Source organism: Cherax quadricarinatus, chromosome 20, assembly GCF_038502225.1.
Source record: "Cherax quadricarinatus isolate ZL_2023a chromosome 20, ASM3850222v1, whole genome shotgun sequence".
Taxonomy (NCBI): domain Eukaryota; kingdom Metazoa; phylum Arthropoda; class Malacostraca; order Decapoda; family Parastacidae; genus Cherax; species Cherax quadricarinatus.
In genome coordinates, this window is record NC_091311.1 from 46,795,005 (window position 1) to 46,817,057 (window position 22,053).

General features: G+C 42.4%; 1 protein-coding gene across 10 annotated transcripts in view; it reads left to right on the forward strand.

The window, feature by feature from the left end:
• Positions 1-22,053, forward strand: part of TfAP-2 (transcription factor AP-2) — a 445,395-nt gene that overhangs the window by 241,514 nt on the left and 181,828 nt on the right. For all 10 annotated transcript variants that reach the window (XM_053793580.2, XM_053793507.2, XM_053793533.2 and 7 more), the window contains exon 2: positions 12,245-12,409. In XM_053793580.2, coding sequence (XP_053649555.1) covers positions 12,245-12,409 — 165 coding nt within the window. The remainder of the gene's footprint in view (positions 1-12,244; positions 12,410-22,053) is intronic.

Consider the following 22,053-nt stretch of genomic DNA (forward strand, 5'->3'; position numbering starts at 1 on the left):
GGGGGGGAAATCATTGGGTAAGTGCCTCGAATTTTCAAAAGTGTCTTATTCCCACAGTTTGTCAGTATTACCTTTCCTGCACTTGTGCATGCAACATAAGGAACATTATAAAGAGAGGTGGAGTATCGACCAAAAACCAGCGAAGGTTAAGGAAGGGATCGAGGACAAAGGTGCATAAGTGGAAGATCGTGAAGACTGTGTGTTACAGGACTGACAGAAAATCTGAGAGTAGTTAGAAAGTGGTTATAATAAGGTCAAAGTGAGAAAGAAGAGTGTGAGTTGAGAGGCGGAACCAGGAGCTGAGAGCCAACCCCCTGCAGTCATAATTAAATGAGTCAGTGCTATCTTAAATATTAAAATAAATTCTTACGTACAGTTAATCCTACACTGATGCATAAATGCTAGAATACAATGTGTATGAATGTAGAGAATTCCTTTTATGAGCTCTTATTCCCGAATCCACACACACACACACACACACACACACACACACACACACATATGTACGTACGTACATAGTTTCCCATGGTGGTAGGGAACTTCAGTGAGTTCTCCCGCCAGGAGTGGAAGCAAATTAGACAAGGCCACCCGCAGTGGTGGGTCCCCCGGGGTAGCTTCCATTACCCTGGACCAGCAACTGACGCCTTCCCATGGACTCTGTTGACACTTGTTGCTCGGCAAGCCAGTGAGTGGCCAGAGTTGCTTGAGGAGTGATTGTTTAGCGGGTCACTTCTAGCAGTGGAAGGTACCTGTGGTATACCTGTGGTTGGTGTCCAGAGTCATTCAACTCTCGTAGCCTGACCTAAGGCAAGACTTCATTGTTTAACTCGCTGATCAGTCAAGGAATATGATCGAGAGATTACGAAAGCAATTTTAATTTAATTACCATTCATGAAGGTTCTGGTCATGTGATGACACGTCACTGAAGCTTTGTGTCATCTGACCGAGGCCTTCCACTGGCTTACCGGACCACCCATTTAAAAATTGATAATATATATATATATATATATATATATATATATATATATATATATATATATATATATATATATATATATATATATATATATATATGTAGATGAATGGTTCAGAGAACCGACAAGTTGATAAATTAGACACATGTGCAACTCTTGGGTATCTTTATTGAGGAAACGTTTCGCCACACAGTGGCTTCATCAGTCCATACATAGGAGAAACTTGAAGAACAGGAGGAGAATGAGGTAATCAGTCCCTCAACCTTGAGTCGATGTGTTCAGTCCATCAATCTCAAGATTGATGGACTGAACACATCGACTCAAGGTTGAGGGACTGATTACCTCATTCTCCTCCTGTTCTTCAAGTTTCTCCTATGTATGGACTGATGAAGCCACTGTGTGGCGAAACGTTTCCTCAATAAAGATACCCAAGAGTTGCACATGTGTCTAATTTATCAATATATATATATATATATATATATATATATATATATATATATATATATATATATATATATATATATATACATATATATATATATATATATATATATATATATATATATATATATATATATATATATATATATATATATATTTGTCGTACCGAATAGGTAAAATTAGTCAGTTATCAAGAAGTCATTTAAAATTAAGTGCTTTCTAAAATTTTCTCTTATTCGTTTAAAGATATGTTTGTCTCAGTTTTGTTAATGTAAACATTAATAATTTTGTACCATAAGAACTTTAGAAAACTTACCTAACCTTATTATAACATTCTCAATTTAATTTAGCCTTATCCAAATAAATATATTTTAGATAAGTTTACAATAATTTAATAATGAACAAACATAATGAAATATTTTTTTTCGTTAGGTTCAGAATGATTTTTACGAAATTATTGCATACACAATTTTCGCCTGCCATATTCGGCAAGAAGAGCGTTGCTATTTAAACCAAAATCGCAAGTCTTACCTATTAGACACGACATATATATATGTCAATTTAAATTTATTAAATATTGCTTAAAATCAATAATATATATTTTTGTTTTGCTGTGCTCAGAGACATATATAACTATGTATAACATCGCCAGTCAGTTAATAATTAAGAGGGGAACGAGGAGGTCGAGTCCCCACCACCACCACGAAGTCAAATATATGATTACAAAGAGGTAATTACCGGTATCAGGAGAGAGGTTTTCATAGCTGGTATATCACTTGTATCCTGTCACGGGACCGCTGCTTTTTCCGATACATGTAAATAACACGTCAGACCAGATAAGTCGAAGTTAATAACTCGCAGAAAAGAGACATGGAGAGGATACTTGAGGAGCTGGACAGACTGCAGAACTGGCTGGACAGGTACTAACGATCATTAGCTTCACCAGGTATGACGTCATGAAAATTTAGAAAAGAGAAAGAAGACCGGATATAGACCCAGCCAGACAGAGGTTACAAACTTCAGACGAAAACAAGATCTTGAGACAACGGAGCGGAAGCAAATTTTATACGTAGTTTTAAACGTGTGATAGGGCCCCATCAAGCCAGGAATATAATGTGATTGTTCGTTAGTAAGCAGAAGGCGGAGCTAGGAGTTGAACCTAAGTGAAATACTCAAATCACAATATGATTCAGTGTTCAGCGAGCCATTAATCAAACTAAAGATTGACGACCTAACTGAGTTCTTCATGGGAGAGACGCGAAACGCTACATACAACTCCATAATCTCTGATATAACCTTAACCCACTTGGCTTCGAAAAAGCCATTGATTGGTACTCATTCACTCCGCCCCAGGCTCGGACTTAGAGCTCCATTTTCATAAGAATTGCAAGACGCCATTATCACGTGCCCTAAATATTCTGTGGAAATGGAGCCTGGACACCGGAGTGATCCCATAAACATTTAAAACCACTGATATATTTATGTTCCATAAAAAAGGCAACAAAACAATTGCGAAAAAAACCCATAGCACTGACGTGTCCCACATTAAAATTTTTTAAAGGGTTTTGAGAAGCAACGTTGCCAGTTACATGGAAATGCAGGAGTTGCAGCATGGGTTCAGAACAGATCACTCCTGCCTCTCGCGATTGCTGATCATTACGACATGGTCTTGCATACACTGGAAGACAAGCACAATGCAGATATAGTGTACAACGACTCTGAAAAAAATCTTTGACAGGTGCGACCATAGGGTAATTGTGTACAAAACTCGTACAAAAGGAACAAGTGGAAAAGTGGGCAGATGAATATTTACCTTCCCGAAAGAACCCAAAGAGTAATAGTAAAAAGGGTAAAATCAAAGGCTGCTGCAGTGAGGTATTCTGTCCCCCAAGGCACGGTACTTGCCCCTTTTTTTTTTCATTTTCATATCTGGCATAGAAAGGGACATGAACCTTAGCACTGTATCATCCTTTGCAGACGAAATAAGAATATACATATCAGAGTGGCACCCACAGAAGACACAGCAAGACTTCAGTTTGATCAACCAAGTTTTCCAGTGGGCCACTGACAACAAATATTTGTAGATGAATGGTTCAGAGAACCGACATGTTGATAAATTAGACACATGTGCAACTCTTGGGTATCCTTATTGAGGAAACGTTTCGCCACACAGTGGCTTCGTCAGTCCATACGTAGGAGAAACTTGAAGAACAGGAGGAGAATGAGGTAATCAGTCCCTCAACCTTGAGTCGATGTGTTCAGTCCATCAATCTATTCAAGATTGGAGTGCATGATCAGCAGGGTTGTAGTACATACGTTGAACTGCGATCAGGGGGGGTACCAACAGCCCCATAGATCAAGCCAGCAACCATAAGACTTGGCCTGAGACCGAGCCACGAGGGGCGGTGATCTCCATACTATAAGCTACAGGTAGCTACGGGTGACCTGCCACAGTAGAGGTAAATAATCTTGAAACGACCGACACGTTACTGCATCTTCACCATACACCCTCACCAACACCATCAACCCTCACCAACACCATCAACCCTCACCAACACCATCAACCCTCACCAACACCATCAACCCTCACCATCGCAACAACCCCACTACCGCCATGACTATCCCCGCCAACACCAATACCCTATCATTTTCACATTTCCCATCAACACCACCTACACCATCACATGACGACCCTTACCATCATATTTCCCACCATCACCACAACCCATTACTATCTCACCCCACCACAACCACTTCTCTCTTTTTGTTGCCATTAGCGGGTTCTATTGATATTGTTGAGCTGGACCACGTTATTGGCTGGTGACGTGCTGGATCATGTCATTGGTTGGTGACGTGCTGGATCATGTCATTGGTTGGTGACGTGCTGGATCATGTCATTGGTTGGTGACGTGCTGGACCACACTGTTGGTTGATGACGTGCTGGGCCACGTTACATGTAGTTGGAGGGTTGGTGTATGTGTTTACCTCCTGTACGCATGTTGTACCTCTGGCTGGAGTTGTATCCAGTCATGCTTCACAATACATTTTGTTTAGTAATGTTTCCTGACTGACTCCCACGATATTTCTTTTTTTGTTTTCCCTCTCCAGCCTCGCAAAGCCCCAACACCCTCACACCTCTCCTCCACGCCCCCACGACTCTTCTCTACGCCTCTATCTGGAGTCTACTTTGAGGGCATTCTGGGGATCAACGCCCTCGCGGCCCGGTCCATGATCAGGCCTCCCGGTGAATCAGAGCCTGATCAACCAGGCTGTTATTGTTGAACGCACATAGTCCAACGTACGAACCACAGCCCGGCTGATCCGGTACTGGCTTTAGGTATCTGTCCAGCTCCCTCTTGAAGACAACCAGGGGTCTATTGGTAATTCCCCTCCACGACTCTACACCCTCATGATTCTCCTCTACGCCTCCAGGACCCTCTACACTCCCACGACTTTACGCCCCCACTACTCTCTACGCCCTCCACGACCCTCTACACCCCACGATCCGCTCTATGCCCAGGGGATCCGCACGATCCCCTCCATGCCGAGACGACCCTTCACCCTTACGATCCCCTCATCTACTCCCATTATGCTCTTCCCCTGCACACGAACTCTAAAAAAAAACACAAGGATCACTGCAGTAGGCCTATATTCTTGTTCCAGGCTCATCATATTTACACGACAATTTCAATGTCTATCTGAACTAATATTTTCAAGCTTTCCATAATGTCTGCTTAGATTCCCAGAGGGAATCTAAGCAGACATTTCGTCCCAAAGGGCGAAACGTCTCAATAAAATGCCACAAACCGCATACTGTGTCTCACCAGCACACGTGTCGGTATATGACACCAGTGATATAAGAAAGTAAGAAATGAGGAACACTACAGAAGGCCTACTGGTTCATACTAGACAGGTCCTCCTCAAACCCCAACCCATTTCCAGTGCTACCCAAGGAATAAGCTTTGATAACCCTATTAGGTCATAAGCAAGTCCCACTCAAATCCATCCCCACTCATGTGCAAGTCCCACTCAAATCCATCCCCACTCATGTGCAAGTCCCACTCAAATCCATCCCTCTCACTCTACCTGTTAAAGAACTATGTTCCTAGTACATCATCCTGGATAATTTACTTTTCTCATATTGTCTTTAAACTCATTGATATAATTTGTAACATACGGTGCCGGAAAACACACGGGAATTATTTTCTTTTCATGTTGGAATACATCTCTTGGTCATTATTAATTAGTTGTCTTGTGTTTGATTTATATAAATATTTTGTTATATTTATAATCTTTGCTAAGCTCATTTGGAAGAAATCTTTTGAAATTGTCTTAGATTCTAAAGCAAATTCAAACTCGTGTTAGACAACTAACCCGCACATAGGAGAGTGAAGTTGTGCATTGTTTCAGTCTCTCTATTGTGTCTTTTTCTACGTTAAATTCATGTTAATTTTTCTTATCTTCTTGCTTATCCCGTCCCTCAACAGCATCCATAATGAGCGTGTAGTTTTCAACGAATTAAGCAGTTGTGGTATTGTCAGCATAGTTGCTGATCCTCTTACATGTGTTGTATAGCTTAGTACCATCCATGTGTTATATAGAAAATCCCTATGAAGCCTAGTGACTGTATGACATCACGAGGTACAGCATGAGTGAGTGAGACGCTCTGCCTCGCTCTCACTCCACGGATAGACATAGAAGCAGGCAGAACAAGGCAGGCCTGGGCTCCCATCCACAGTCTGACAATATATATAGCGTTACCATCCAACAAGTGTGTCTACTTTCAACCCTCATATCTCCTTCCGAACCCCCACGACAGTATATCCCTCTCTGCCAGACGCTAAATTCCTTTATATAATTTAGTTATTTGTGGGTGACTGAAGTTAAGTGTATGATAATTGCGGTTGAAGTGAAAAAAAGTATTTAATACATCGGCCGTCTCCCACCGAGGCAAGGTGACCCAAAAAAGAGGAGATACTTTTACCATCACTCACTCCATCACTGTCTTGCTAGAGGGGCGCTGAGACAACAGTTCAAAACTGCAAATAACAAAATAATTTATAAGTCATTTTGTATTCTAGTTCAGAAATTTACGAAGGTAAACTCGTTGGACAACGACTGGTGTGTTCTGAGGATGCGCTGGCTGCTTCTGATACGTCTGTAAATACCTCTCTTCTTATCTAAACTATTTTTTTAGGTCAATCGTCTGAATCATGCATCTCATTTTGCAGTATCGGCTTTTACAGTCTATATACCCCAGCCTAACACGATTGGGTATTGGTTTACCTCGCTGAGTACGAGACGCCCTTAAGTGGCTTGTCTCGAGAAGCCAACTGGTTCACAAATATCCAGTTAGGTGGGGAGATATCTTGTTAGCTATCTGGCTGTCTTGTGGTGGTTACTCCAGACCCGTGGATGCTGTGGGTCGCAAATACTGCCACGGTCTAATTCTGTGATTGGTCAACTTGCTCTCGTGAGTTCGTTAGATATAAAGACTATACACTTCATATGGGACATTATAGACCCACTTCACCTCCCCAGTGATATATAGAGCATTTTAATCCCAAAAATATATACTGAAAGACAGACAGACACACACACACACACACACACACACACACACACACACACACACACACACACACACACACACACACACACACACATTATCAACAGTACTTTTTCAGTTTCAACACAACTCATCAAAACTCAGAATAATAAATTTACTCAGGAATTATTTTGATGTCGTTCATATAGACAAGGAACTCAAGGATTCGTTTAAATTCTATTCTGATAGCCCATAAAAATTAATTCATTTAAATTTGCACAGTAATACTATAGGGTCAGCAGGAGCCACTGAACTTCCTGGACATGTCTTTCAAACTTTACATTAGGGCACAGAACTTCTTGGGCATGACTTCCAAACTTTACATTAGGGCACAGACCTTGGTATGCGAGTAAAGACCACACCATTTAGGAATGTCTTTCATGTCATTTACGAGGGGAAGAGACCAAGGGGAATGTGTCGTATCATTTCTCAGGGTCCCCGACATAATCGGACCTTTGATCTTATTGATAATTGTAAGAACCCTCTAAGTCTAAGGTCTGTTGAGTTGTCTTTATACATATACCACACTAGAATGATAATGTTCATTTCCTCCTACACATTCACTGGCTAATAGCTTTGTGTATACACACACACACACACACACACACACACACACACACACACACACACACACACACACACACACACACATTTTATATATATAATCTTCATTCGTTATGTTCAGACAAAATTTGATTTTGCTTATTCGGCAGAGTAGATAATCCAGTCGAGCTTCTCTCCAAATTGTGGGATTGTTGTGTATTGTTCCAGCTACAGCATTGTGATTTTTTTCTCCCTAAAAGCAGCTACATTTGAGATAGTTCTGAGCAGATAGTCTCGATATACACTGTAATGAAATCTGTGTTTTCACTGTTCTGGTTACCTAGCTGATTACACTGACTTTACACAGAGAACGTCACAGTGATCAGGCCCTGATCCATCGGGAGGCCTGGTCATGGACCGGGCCGCGGGGGCGTTGATCCCCGGAATAACCTCCAGGTACCTCCAGGTAACCTCCAGGTGATTGATACCAGCGCTCTAGTTGTCTCTCTTCCATCAAGTAAACTTACTTTCAACACACTTTTACACCTTGTTCATGTCTGTCCTGATCCTTTGCTTCAGGTGATGGTGAGGAAGGAGGTGCAAGTGAGACCGGAGGGTGTAAAGCAGGTGCTGTAGTTCACCTGTACACCCGTCACCGACCACTCTACATGCTACCCACCCGTCACCCACCACTCTACATGCTACCCACCCGTCACCCACCACTCTACATGCTACCCACCCGTCACCCACCACTCTACATGCAACCCACCCGTCACCCACCACTCTACATGCTACCCACCCGTCACCCACCACTCTACATGCTACCCACCCGTCACCCACCACTCTACATGCTACCCACCCGTCACCCACCACTCTACATGCTACCCACCCGTCACCCACCACTCTACATGCTACCCACTAGTCTCAATCAATATAACTTCAATTTAAACTTCGGCTTTCCCTCCTTCCCTATTTCCCTTACTTCCTCTTCTCCCTACCTCCCCAGTACCTCTCTTCCCTCCCAATCCCACCCTCCCTCCCTCCCTATCTCTTCTCTCTCTCTCAGTGCCTCTTCCTCCCTGGTTGTTTCCCTCACTCCCTCTCTATCACCACAGTGTTGGCACTAGATTCTTCTAACGAATATTTAGTTTACTTAAATAGTTCTCACAGAGACGACCTCGACTAAAATATCTTTAATATTTTCCTAACCTTTATAGCTCAGTGGTTCTAAATAAATCAAGTAAATTGCTGTTCATTATGTGTGTTCAAAACAACTTTAGCAGTAATATAAGACGATCTTGAGAAATTTTGTTTGTAATATGTAAAGAAAAAGAACTTTTAAAGACTATTAATTAAGTATAATCTAAGTTAGACAATCAAATATGGTATATTTCCACTGTGGTGTCAGTCACCTCTCTTCCCCAGTCGACTAGCTCTTAAGTATCTATATACTACTAGGTAAACAGGATTAGCAGGTGTAGGGGGACTTGCAGTCTAGCTTCGTCCGGAAATTTAACCCGGGTCCTTTGGGCTGTGATCCGAACGCTCTAAGAGTGAACTGACTCGCATCACCATAAGCTGTGATGGTGCAGGTGTCTAGTGATGTAGGGGCGAGGATGACGCTGTTGTCCACGAGGTTGTCTCAGCGTGTTTGTTTATATAGCGAGGCCATCTGTGCTTGTGTTAAGTGTGTTGTCGGTGGATGAGGTACTGGCTGGCGCTATCCCTTGCCTCCTGATACTCCTGGGTCCCCTGCAGTGGCTGGCACTAATTCTTGCCTCCTGGCATTCCCGAGCCCCCGGCTGCTTCACCACCGCTAAAACCCAGTTGCTCTTGCAGCCTGGTGGTGGTGGGTGTGGCGGCGCAACCTTACGGTGGAGTAGAGTGTGATGGTGTATAGTGTTGACGATGGTGAGGCAGAACCTTTAATGTTGTGCAATGTGTTATGGTGAAGGTGGTGACTTTGTGGGTGGTGACGAATTATTTCAGGGGATTAACATTTTGCATGTTGCGATCTGCGTTTATCTAGTGTTGTGGAAAGTCACTTGTCGGGTTGACCCAAATAACATCAGTTGTAAACCACTTAAACAACACGAACAGATAGCGGTATATTCACAACGAGGTAAATAACATTATCTGCTTATTACATAAATAATTCGAACATATAAGAGCACATACCTCATGTACAACAAAGTCCCCAGTATCAAAATTGTGCAAAACAACACACTTGTGTTTCGAAAAGCGATAAGTCCAAGGGAAAAAGACTTAGTATTCATGGCGGAGCTAGCTATTAATCCAGTCCATCATCTTTAAAACAGACTGTATTTCACTGCTGCTAAAACAGTCGAGTGATTGACTGATAAACTAATCATAAACACTGATTAGCAATTACAGCTCCTAGCTAGGAACATGGGCCCCCTAGCTAGCAATAATATATTAAACACAATGCCTTCTCCAATCCAACTACATAGCCTGTAGACCCCAGTCACGGAATCAGAAACAGACGGGAGTGCCTCCTAGGCCTAAGATTGAGCTGAAACACTGGGTTCCACTCTGCTCTTGTTTACATAATACGTGGATTTAGAGATTAACGTGTATGGGTCACAGAGTGGCGGGTGCAGGCGGCCCCGGATGACGAGGTCAAGGGTGGCACTCCAGAGAGTTCATTGTTACCATGAATGCTATGTATGTGTGTGTGTGTGTGTGTGTGTGTGTGTGTGTGTGTGTGTGTGTGTGTGTGTGTGTGTGTGTGTGTGTGTGTGTGTGTGTGTGCTGTAAAGAAAGAATTGATTATTCAATATAAAATAGCTACATATATATTTCTACATTTGACGAAGAAAACATCATTGCTGACAAGACATCGCAAAAAAAAAAATTAATTAATGCTTATGTGCAGAGCTAAACCAGTGTGGCTCGATCCTCCCTCCGTCAAGGGACAGACACATAACCTAGTATGCGCGATACTGGTATAGTGGGTTACAGTGTGGTTGGTTAGAGTTAACCTGTTGCAAAGTGTTAGACGTTCTTTAGTTTGTTTATACCCTTGGCCAGTTGCGGACTCCTTACTGGAGTCGTATACTACTAGATGGGTCTAGTGAACGTCCTGTATAATACATTAAATAAATCTTTGGTAAGGTTCTTGTAAGCAGGCTTTTGGTTAGCTAGGTTCGCATATGCTGCAAGTGGTTTATACTTCTGACGATATGCTTAGTGTGAATATTACTCTCAGATTTTTTTCTTAATTGTCGTCAGCAGTATCGTTTCTGTTTTTCTCATTACTTCGTACTTGTCGGGGCTGAATCCAAGTAACCACTTTCCCGAACGCTAATACATCCTGTTGAAGCCGTCCTCGCCACTTGTCAACTGTCCTTATTAATTTTATATCGTCTTCAAACATTGTTGTATATAATTCAGTTTCCTTCGTCAGGTCAACAGCCGAGGCTCCAGCAGTGAACCTTGGCAAGAAGGCACAAGGTTCCTCTCATAACCTGTTCCCACTCTGATACACTTTGTTTTCTTACAATTAATCTCGTTTCTCTTCACTAAGTATTCCTCTCTCCACTTGAGCACCTTCCCTGTTATTATTGTCTCTTCTCCAAATACTCAACTATTCTCTTTCTCAGTAGTTTCCTAGTTCCTTAGCAAATACGCTAGTTGCCTAAACTAGTGTATAGCTTAATGCTTCCTGTCTATTCCCCTTCTTATTAGAATCATATATTGCAGTTTTCCAGATACCTGGCACTTATTTCTTTTCCATGGACTTATCCCTGCTGAGGATTGCAGATTTTTCCGCAGCTTCTCGCAATACTCGGTGCGACATCCTGTCCCGTCCCATTTGCTCTCGTTATTTCTAAATACCTTAAGAAATCTCTAAACTCCTGCTTAGTCGCTAACATTTCTTATATCTTAGTCACTGACATTTCTTATATCCTAGTTGCTCGGTCCTCTTCTCTCCTACCCTCCTTGTGTCTCAAGATTCTTCAGTAATCAATTCCTCACGTAGTTCCCTATCATCTTTTATTAATTCACTCTCACCCTGCTCTACCCCACTCCTTCCATTATCTTTCTTTAACTTTTGTTTTGCCTATTGACATTTTCCGTCTAGGCAGCTGTACTCTTGGACTCGGTTTTTGGTTTCGCTGGTGTCATTTTCGAATTCCCTTCCTGGACCTAGACAAGCCAGTCCTAGCTTCTGCTTACTTCCTTATTTCCTACTGTTATCATTTTTTTCTCGGAAGCTTTCCTGTTATTTTACTCCTAACCTTTGCCTGATTGCGCTTCTCTACAAACCTTGTTTTATTATCTATACTTACTAGTACAAACTGGAGTTATCCTGGCATGAACAATACTCAAATAACCCTCACGTAGGAGAATGAAGCTTGTGACGATGTTTCGGTCCGATTTGTACCATTGACAAGCCACATGTGTGACTTGTCAATAGTCCAAGTCGGACCGACACGTCGTCCTAAGATTCTTTCACCTATCTGCGGGTTATTTGTGTAATGTCGTGAGTTACCTCTGTGTCACCTGGTGTAGTGACATGTCTGTGTGGGAGATGTTGGTCCCCTTCCCCTCCTACTACTGCCCATTTAAGACAACCTGTGTGTCAATCCCCGCCCCTTTTTTTGTCTACTTGAGAATCAGCATTCACTAATCCCGCCCCTTTCTGCCATTTCAGGAACGCGTGGGCGGCCACCCGTCCAGCCTGGGACCAATCACTAGCATCGGGGGCGTGGGCGGGTCGGCGTCCTTTGCCTCTACGCCCAGGATACACACGCCCACGACCGACTTCCAGCCGCCCTACTTTCCGCCCCCATACCTGGGTACAGAAAACCAGATGACGGTGAGTAGCCTGGCTGGCTGGCTGGCTGGCTGGCTGGCTGGCTGGCTGACTGGCTGACTGGCTGACTGGCTGACTGGCCGGCTGGGGCATATCCAGGAAGGAAAATTTTTTCACTTAGTTTTTTTATATTGCGAAATCAAGAAATAACACTCAAATACAGACACACACACACACACACACACACACACACACACACACACACACACACACACACACACTACACACACACTACACACACACTACACACACACTACACACACACTACACACACACTACACACACACTACACACACACACACACACACACACACACACACACACACACACACACACACTAAGGAGACAAGGTAATAGCAGCAGTGATATGTAATTCATCAACAACAACGGAAGGTCATGGAAGAAGTATGATCACATGTTAGAAAAAGTAACAGAAAGAGTGAGAGTGAGAGAGAGAGAGAGAGAGAGAGAGAGAGAGAGAGAGAGAGAGAGAGAGAGAGAGAGAGAGAGAGAGAGAGAGAGAGAGAGAGAGAGAGAGAGAGAGAGAGAACCAAGTCCCAAATATTAACAGATTTTGACTATAAAGGAGGTTGACTGGGATAACTGGGGATCTTCCCTCATGGAGAACCAGAAACTTGGAGATCACAACATTGGGAAACATTAGCACAGAATTTTCTGGCGCAACACTTCTACCTGGTGTCCACTTAGAGGGAGTTCCAGGAGTTAATGGTCTCGCGGCCCTGTCCATGACCAGCCCCTCAAGGAAGGTTCCTTGATGTTGGTGAGGGGCTCTTGATTTAGGGAATTGGATCTGTGCTCCAGTTCCCCGAATTAAGTCTGAATGCCTTTCACATCCCCCCCCAGGCGCTGTATAATCCTCCGGGTTTAGCGCTTCCCCCTTGATTATAATAATAATAATGTCCATGACCAGGCTACATGGTGGATTAGGGCCTGATCAACCAGGCTGTTACTACCGGCCACACACAATCCAGCGTACGAATCACAGCCCGGATGGTCAGGTAATGACTTTAGGCATCTATACAGTTCCCTCTTGAAAACACCAAGCAACAAAAGTGAGAAAGGAAGATGAGCCAGCGAGACTTTGTCTAATTTTCAATCAAAATCAATTTGACATACCTAAAATTACTTATGGGGAAATACTGCTATTGTTGCTAGCGGTCATATTTTGAGTTCCTGGTGGAAATGGGCATGGATAAAGAAATTGAGGAAATTAGTAACAGGAAATGGGATTACAGAAGAGGAAAGACTCTGAGATAGCCTGAGAAATTTTCTGAGATAAGTGGACCTGGAAAGGAAGGAAAGTGGATGGTAAAGCTGCACAAGAAAGAATGGAGGTAGTAGAGTCAAAATGCCAAAAGGCAAAGGAAAGATTCTTACCAAGCATAAAGAACGGAAACGAGAAATATAGAGAAAGTGTTCAATCAGGACTCCCGAGGTGTAAGAGAGATTATAAGAAATAAAGAGGAAATCAAACTGCAGAAAATTGTGAAACAAGAAGGAAAGCCAACAACAAATACACGAGAATAAGAAGGGAATGTGAAAGTCGATTTCAAGATTATACAGCACCACGGGCCAAAAACGAACCGAAGTTGTTTCACAGCCACATAAAAAACTGGAAAAAAAGTGGTAAGACTGAAGGAGGACGGGACGCTGACGGAGAATAACAGAGAAGTATACTAAAAGCTTAGAAAAAAAAATCAAAGAAGTCTTCATAGAAGAAAGTAAGAGAACTACTGGAAGGTAGAGGGGAGATCAGCAGGTGCTAGATACCCTCATGACAACAGCAACAAAAGCAGTAGAAATACTAAGTAAGTTTGATGTAACCAAATCAATGGAACCAGACAACACTGTTCCATGTGTACTGAGAGAAGAAACAAAGTCGTTGTGTGACTTAGTAGCGAAAGGTATACAACCACTTTCCCCAATCTGAGAAACTTCCAGATAACTGGAAGAAGGCAAATGTTGTTCCAGTATACAAAAAAGGGGACAGGCAAGAGGCATTCAACTACAGGCTCTACGATCAAATAATCTGGAGAAGATGCTAACGAAAATGATATTAGAACACTTGAAGTGTGAAAATTTTACCTATTGGAAACCAGCACAGATTTAAGGAAGGAAAATCCTTTCGTACAGATTTGCTGAAGTTCAATAAAAGAGTCATAGAGATCAAACAAGAAAGGCATGGCTACAAGGATTGCTTTCTCTTAAATTACATTTGATACAGTAGCACACCAGAGTGATCTCTGGAGGAACAGGCAGGATTGAAAGACATAATGCTCCAGAAGGCCCGAGAGCACCTGAATAACCGAAGGCAGAGAGTAAAAGAAAGGGATGTGACATCAGAATGGATGTGATTAGAAAATTAGGTTTCTCAGGGATCAGTACACTGCCAGTACTCTTCCTAATATACGTAAACGACCTATCAGAGAAAATGGAGTCCAGTGTGTCACTGCGGATGATGTAAAACTATTGGGAAGAATGAGAACAGAAGTAAAACGATAACCCCCAGGAAAACCTCGACAACAGACTATAGATGTGGTTAAACAAGTAGCTTCTCAACTCCAAGCTGAACAAATGCAAGGTCATGAGAACTGGAGGAGAGGACAGACCGGACACAGAGTACAGCATCGGTGGAGAAAAGCGGCAAATATCAGAGTGAAAAAGATCTGGGAGTTAATATAACACCAACCACATCACCAGAAAAGCAATTAAACTCTAAAGCAACAGCGGCATATATTAGATTTGCAAACGTAAGAAGAGCATTCAGGAACTTGAGTACAGAATCCTTCAGAACTTTATATACGATATACTATATTCAGCCAAGCAATGCGCGGCCCCAGCACGGAGCCCATTCCAGGTCAGGCACGCTAAGAAAAATTAAGAGGTCCTAATGTTTGCATCCAGGCTAGTACCAGAACTGAGAGAAATACACTCTGAGGAAATATTAAAGGAACTGATCCTGATCGTTTTAGAGGAGAGAAGGAGAAGGGGAGATGCGATTACTAAGTAAAAAATCTTAAGAGGAATTGATAGGACAAATAAGGAGCAGTGTGGAAGGAGGGTAAGCGGAAGATGTAGACACAACAGGGATGTAAGGAAATATTTCTTTAGTCTCAAGGAGGTTGAACAGTGGAATGACTTGGATAAGGCAGTGACAGAGGGAAACTCGTACACAGTATCAAGAATAGATACATGAGGCCCAAAACGCCAGAAGTCAGTGATACCTATGAAAATAGCCAAAAAGGCGGGGCCAGGAGCCAAGTCTCTACCCCCACAACACAGCTCGGTGAGAACCCACAAACTTATAGATCATTTTAGCTGACCAATAAGAAAGAGAATAATAAAACACCTACAGAGAATTGGATTCCTAAGAGACTAATACTGTCTTAGGAATCTCAGACTTTGAGTTTCATGGGGAAAAAAATAAAAGAAATAAGCCGAGAACAGAGGGTATAGAACATTGCATTTGACTCAGTACTACATTGTTGTTATAACAAGTGGAAGAACATGCAGGGGTACCAGGGAAGATGTTCATTTGCATACAGGAACACCTGGAGAACAGAGAACAGCGGCTACTGGTAAGAGGGTATTCCTAATGCAGGAATTAATAAACTCTCTGTATATATACGCTGAGCTAGTATATACTTCTCTATGTATAAATACCTCTCGTTTGTGTGTGTGTGTGTGTGTGTGTGTGTGTGTGTGTGTGTGTGTGTGTGTGTGTGTGTGTGTGTGTGTGTGTGTTTTAGAACCCGACAGTTTGAACTTTTCAGCAAGGATTCTGTTGCCAAACAAGGCGACTTTATAAAATTCTAATTTTTTACTCTATCTTCACAAATGCTAATCTGCAACTCAAATAAATTATATATTTAAGTGAAGATATAAAAAAAAATACTACTAACAATAGAGTGACTATATGCGTCAGACTGCAACCTTTTTTTAGGTTAAGCAAATTTCAGCAATGCTAAATTGTTAATTTAGTTTTTTATACAAATATAAGAAAATTCAACTATATTTATTGACGTGAAAATGTCAAGCAATCAGTAATTATATTTTTTAAGCCAAAATTAAAAACTGTCGACTTACATGAGATCCGGACTACAACTCCACCGATATATATATATATATATATATATATATATATATATATATATATATATATATATATATATCTTTTTTCTGTCTCATAAATATGCAAGATTACAGGTACGTCTTGCTACTTCTACTTACACTTAGGTCACACTACACATACATGTACATGTTTATTTATACACACTCAGATGAGTTTTTTTTTATTTTATCTTAATAGTTCTTGGTCTTATTACTTTTCCTTTTATATCCATGGGGAAGTGGAATAAGAATCTTTCCTCCGTAACTCATGCGTGTTGTAAAAGTCAACTAAAATGCCCTTTTCCTGTAATAATTACTAAAAAGAATAAGAAGAAGAAAATTGTCAAAGTGGGAAGTCTGAATGTGCGTGGATGTTGTGCAGATGATAAGAAAGAGATGATTGTGGATGTTATGAATGAGAAGAAGCTGGATGTCCTGGCTTTAAGTGAAACAAAGCTGAAGGGGGTGGGAGAGTTTCAATGGAGAGGAACAAATGGGATTAGGTCAGGGGTTTCAAATAGAGTTAGAGCTAAAGAAGGAGTAGCAATAATGTTGAAGGATAAGCTATGGCAGGAAAAGAGGGACTATAAATATATTAATTCAAGGATTATGTGGAGTAAAATAAAGATTGGATGTGAAAAGTGGGTTATATTAAGCGTGTATGCACCTGGAGAAGAGAGAAGTGTAGAGGAGAGAGAGAGATTTTGGGAAATGTTGTGTGAATGCGTGGGGAATTTTGAACCAAGTGTGAGAGTAACGGTGGTTGGGGATTTCAATGCTATAGTGGGCAAAAATATTGTGGAGGGAGTAGTAGGTAAATTTGGGGTGCCAGGGGTAAATGAAAATGGGGAGCCTTTAATTGAGCTATGTGTAGAAAGAGGTTTAGTAATAAGTAATACATATTTTATGAAGAAGATAAATAAATATACAAGGTATGATGTAGCACGTAATGAAAGTAGTTTGTTAGATTATGTATTGGTGGATAAAAGGTTGATGGGTAGGCTCCAAGATGCACATGTTTATAGAGGGGCAACTGATGTATCGGATCATTATTTAGTTGTAGCTACAGTTACAGTTAGAGGTAGATGGGAAAAGAGGAAAATGGCAACAACAAGTAAGAGGGAGGCGAGAGTGTATAAACTAAGGGAAGAGGAAATTCGGGTGAGATATAAGCAACTATTGGCAGAAAGGTGGACTGGTGCAAGTATGAGCAGTGGGGGGAGGGCGGTTGAAGAGGGTTGGAATAGTTTTAAAAATGCAGTATTAGAATGTGGGACAGAAGTTTGTGGTTATAGGAGGGTGGGTGCAGGAGAAAAGAGGAGTGATTGGTGGAATGATGAAGTAAAGGGTGTGATAAAAGAGAAAAAGTTAGCTTATGAGAGGTTTTTACAAAGCAGAAGTATTATAAGAAGAGCAGAGTATATGGAGAGTAAAAGAAAGGTAAAGAGAGTGGTGAGAGAGTGCAAAAGGAGAGCAGATGATAGAGTGGGAGAGGCACTGTCAAGAAATTTTAATGAAAATAAGAAAAAAATTTGGAGTGAGTTAAACAAGTTAAGAAAGCCTAGGAAACAAATGGATTTGTCCGTTAAAAACAGAGAAGGGGAGTTAGTAGATGGGGAGATGGAGGTTTTGAGTAGATGGCGAGAATATTTTGAGGAACTTTTAAATGTCGGGGAGTTAGTAGATGGGGAGATGGAGGTTTTGAGTAGATGGCGAGAATATTTTGAGGAACTTTTAAATGTCGGGGAGTTAGTAGATGGGGAGATGGAGGTTTTGTGTAGATGGCGAGAATATTTTGAGGAACTTTTAAATGTCGATGAAGAAAGGGAGGCGGTAATTTCATACACTGGCCAGGGAGGTATACCATCTTTTAGGAGTGAAGAAGAACAAGATGTGAGTGTGGGGGAGGTACGTGAGGCATTACGTAGAATGAAAGGGGGTAAAGCAGCTGGAACTGACGGGATCATGACAGAAATGTTAAAAGCAGGGGGGATATAGTGTTGGAGTGGTTGGTATTTTTGTTTAATAAATGTATGAAAGAGGGGAAGGTACCTAGGGATTGGCGGAGAGCATGTATAGTCCCTTTATATAAAGGGAAGGGGGACAAAAGAGATTGTAAAATTTACAGAGGAATAAGTTTACTGAGTATACAAGGAAAAGAGTACGGTAGGGTTATAATTGAAAGAATTAGAGGTAAGACAGAATGTAGGATTGCAGATGAGCAAGGAGGTTTTAGAGTAGGTAGGGGATGTGTAGATCAAGTGTTTACATTGAAGCATATATGTGAACAGTATTTAGATAAAGGTAGGGAAGTTTTTATTGCATTTATGGATTTAGAAAAGGCATATGATAGAGTGGATAGGGGAGCAATGTGGCAGATGTTGCAAGTATATGGAATAGGTGGTAAGTTACTAAATGCTGTAAAGAGTTTTTATGAGGATATTGAGGCTCAGGTTAGGGTGTGTAGAAGAGAGGGAGACTACTTTCCGGTAAAAGTAGGTCTTAGACAGGATGTGTAATGTCACCATGGTTGTTTAATATATTTATAGATGGGGTTGTAAGAGAAGTAAATGCTAGGGTGTTCAGGAGAGGGGTGGGATTAAATTATGGGGAATCAAATACAAAATGGGAATTGACACAGTTGTTTTTTGCTGATGATACTGTGGTTATGGGAGATTCTAAGAAAAAATTGCAAAGGTTAGTGGATGAGTTTGGGAGTGTGTGTAAATGTAGAAATTTGAAAGCGAACATAGAAAAGAGTAAGGTGATGAGGGTATCAAATGATTTAGATAAAGAAAAATTGGATATCAAATTGGGGAGGAGGAGTATGGAAGAAGTGAATGTTTTCAAATACTTGGGAGTTGACGTGTCGGCGGATGGATTTATGAAGGATGAGGTTAATCATAGAATTGATGAGGGAAAAAAGGTGAGTGGTGCATTGAGGTATATGTGGAGAGAAAAAGCATTATCTATGGAGGCAAAGAAGGGAATGTATGAAAGTATAGTAGTACCAGCACTCTTATATGGGTGTGAAGCTTGGGTTGTGAATGCAGTAGCGAGGAGGCGGTTGGAGGCAGTGGAGATGTCCTGTCTAAGGGCAATGTGTGGTGTAAATATTATGCAGAAAATTCGGAGTGTGGAAATTAGGAGAAGGTGTGGAGTTAATAAAAGTATTAGTCAGAGTGCTGAAGAGGGGTTGTTGAGGTGGTTTGGTCATTTAGAAAGAATGGATCAAAGTAGAATGACATGGAGAGCATTTAAATCTGTAGGGGAAGGAAGGCGGGGTAGGGGTCGTCCTCGAAAAAGTTGGAAGGAAGGAGTAAGGGAGGTTTTGTGGGCGAGGGGCTTGGACTTCCAGCAGGCGTGCTTGAGCGTGTTCGATAGGAGTGAATGGAGACGAATGGTATTTGGGACCTGACGATCTGTTGGAGTGTGAGCAGGGTAATATTTAGTGAAGGGATTCAGGGAAACCGGTTATTTTTATATAGTCGGACTTGAGTCCTGGAAATGGGAATTACAATGCCTGCACTCTAAAGGAGGGGTTTGGGATATTGGCGGTTTAGAGGGATATGTTGTATATCTTTATACATGTATGCTTCTAAGCTGTTGTGTTCTGAGCACCTCTGCAAAACCAGTGATTATGTGGGAGTGAGGTGAAAGAGTTGAATGATTAAAGTATTTTCTTTTTGGGGATTTTCTTTCTTTTTGGGTCACCCTGCCTCGGTGGGAGACGGCCGACTTGTTATATATATATATATATATATATATATATATATATATATATATAATCATCTCAAGAACTGGACTGGGGACCCTCATCCTCAGAGAGGAGGTTAAATATGCTTTAGAGGGTGTAATCTCATTTTTGTGGGATCGAACAGCCGTCCTGTTAGAGCAGACTTATTATCAACTACACACCGAGTATACAGTTAGAAACTTTTACTGGATTCGTCGAGGTTATGAAGCGATCCAGTCACGTGCCAAAATCACGTCACAGTCATATGCCAAGGCACCATGTATTCACATGGCTGTATCTGCACAGCAACCACAAGGGAAAGGGGATGATGTGGTTCTACGTATTTTCTGTTGCAATTGCAAACGATGTATGTAGCCTGTTCAACACACACCAACATTACTTCTATAGCTAAAATGAGAAAGTAAGCTCTATGCATATATATACTGATATATACACACCTATGGGTGTATATACACTGAGATATACACATCAGGGTGTAAATACCCTGTGATTTCAGGAATCCGTTTCCTTTGTACCAGTAGTTAGTGGACAGCAACATACCTGACCACCACCACCACTGGTGTAGTGAGCAGCAACATGCTTGACCACCACCACTGGTGTAGTGGGGGCAGCAACATGCTTGATCACCACCACTGGTGTAGTGGGCAGCAACATGCCTGACCACCACCACTGGTGTAGTGGGCAGCAACATGCCTGACCACCACCACTGGTGTAGTGGGTAGCAACATGCCTAACCATCACCACTGGTGTAGTGGGCAGCAACATGCTTGACCACCACCACTGGTGTAGTGGGGGCAGCAACATGCTTGATCACCACCACTGGTGTAGTGGGCAGCAACATGCCTGTCCACCAACACTGGTGTAGTGGGCAGCAACATGCCTGACCACCACCACCACTGGTGTAGTGGGCAGCAACATGCCTGACCACCACCACTGGTGTATTGGGTAGCAACATGCCTAACCATCACCACTGGTGTAGTGGGCAGCAACATGCTTGACCACCACCACTGGTGTAGTGGGCAGCAACATGCCTGACCACCACCACCACTGGTGTAGTGGGCAGCAACACGCCTTACCACCACCACTGGTGTAGTGGGCAGCAACACGCCTGACCACCGCCACTGGTGTAGTGGGCAGCAACATGCTTGATCACCACCACTGGTGTAGTGGGCAGCAGCATGCCTGACCACCGCCACTGGTGTAGTGGGCAGCAGCATGCCTGACCACCGCCACTGGTGTAGTGGGCAGCAGCATGCCTGACCACCACTACTGGTGTAGTGGGCAGCAGCATGCCTGACCACCACCACTGGTGTAGTGGACAGCAGCCTGCTTGACCACTACCACTGGTGTAGTGAGCAGCAACATGCCTGACCACCACCACTGGTGTAGTGGGTAGCAACATGCCTGACCACCACCACTGGTGTAGTGGGCAGCAACATGTTTGACCACCACCACCACTGGTGTAGAGGGCAGCAACATGCTTGACCAGAAAGGTCACTTTGCTTGGGTCACAGGCCTTGTCTATGACCAACCTGGTCGATCAAGGCCTCATCAACCAGGCTGATACTGTTGGCAGCACCCAGTCCAGGGTACGAACCACAGCCAGTTCACTGTCCTCCCTCGCTCTGTTTATCATCATTCCTCACCCTGTATACTGTTCCCGTTGTCCCATTCACCATCCTCACTGCTCAGTTTAATATCCATGCCTCTCCGCTAACCATCCCTCCCCCGCATACCTGACTTAGGATGCTCGTTGCCT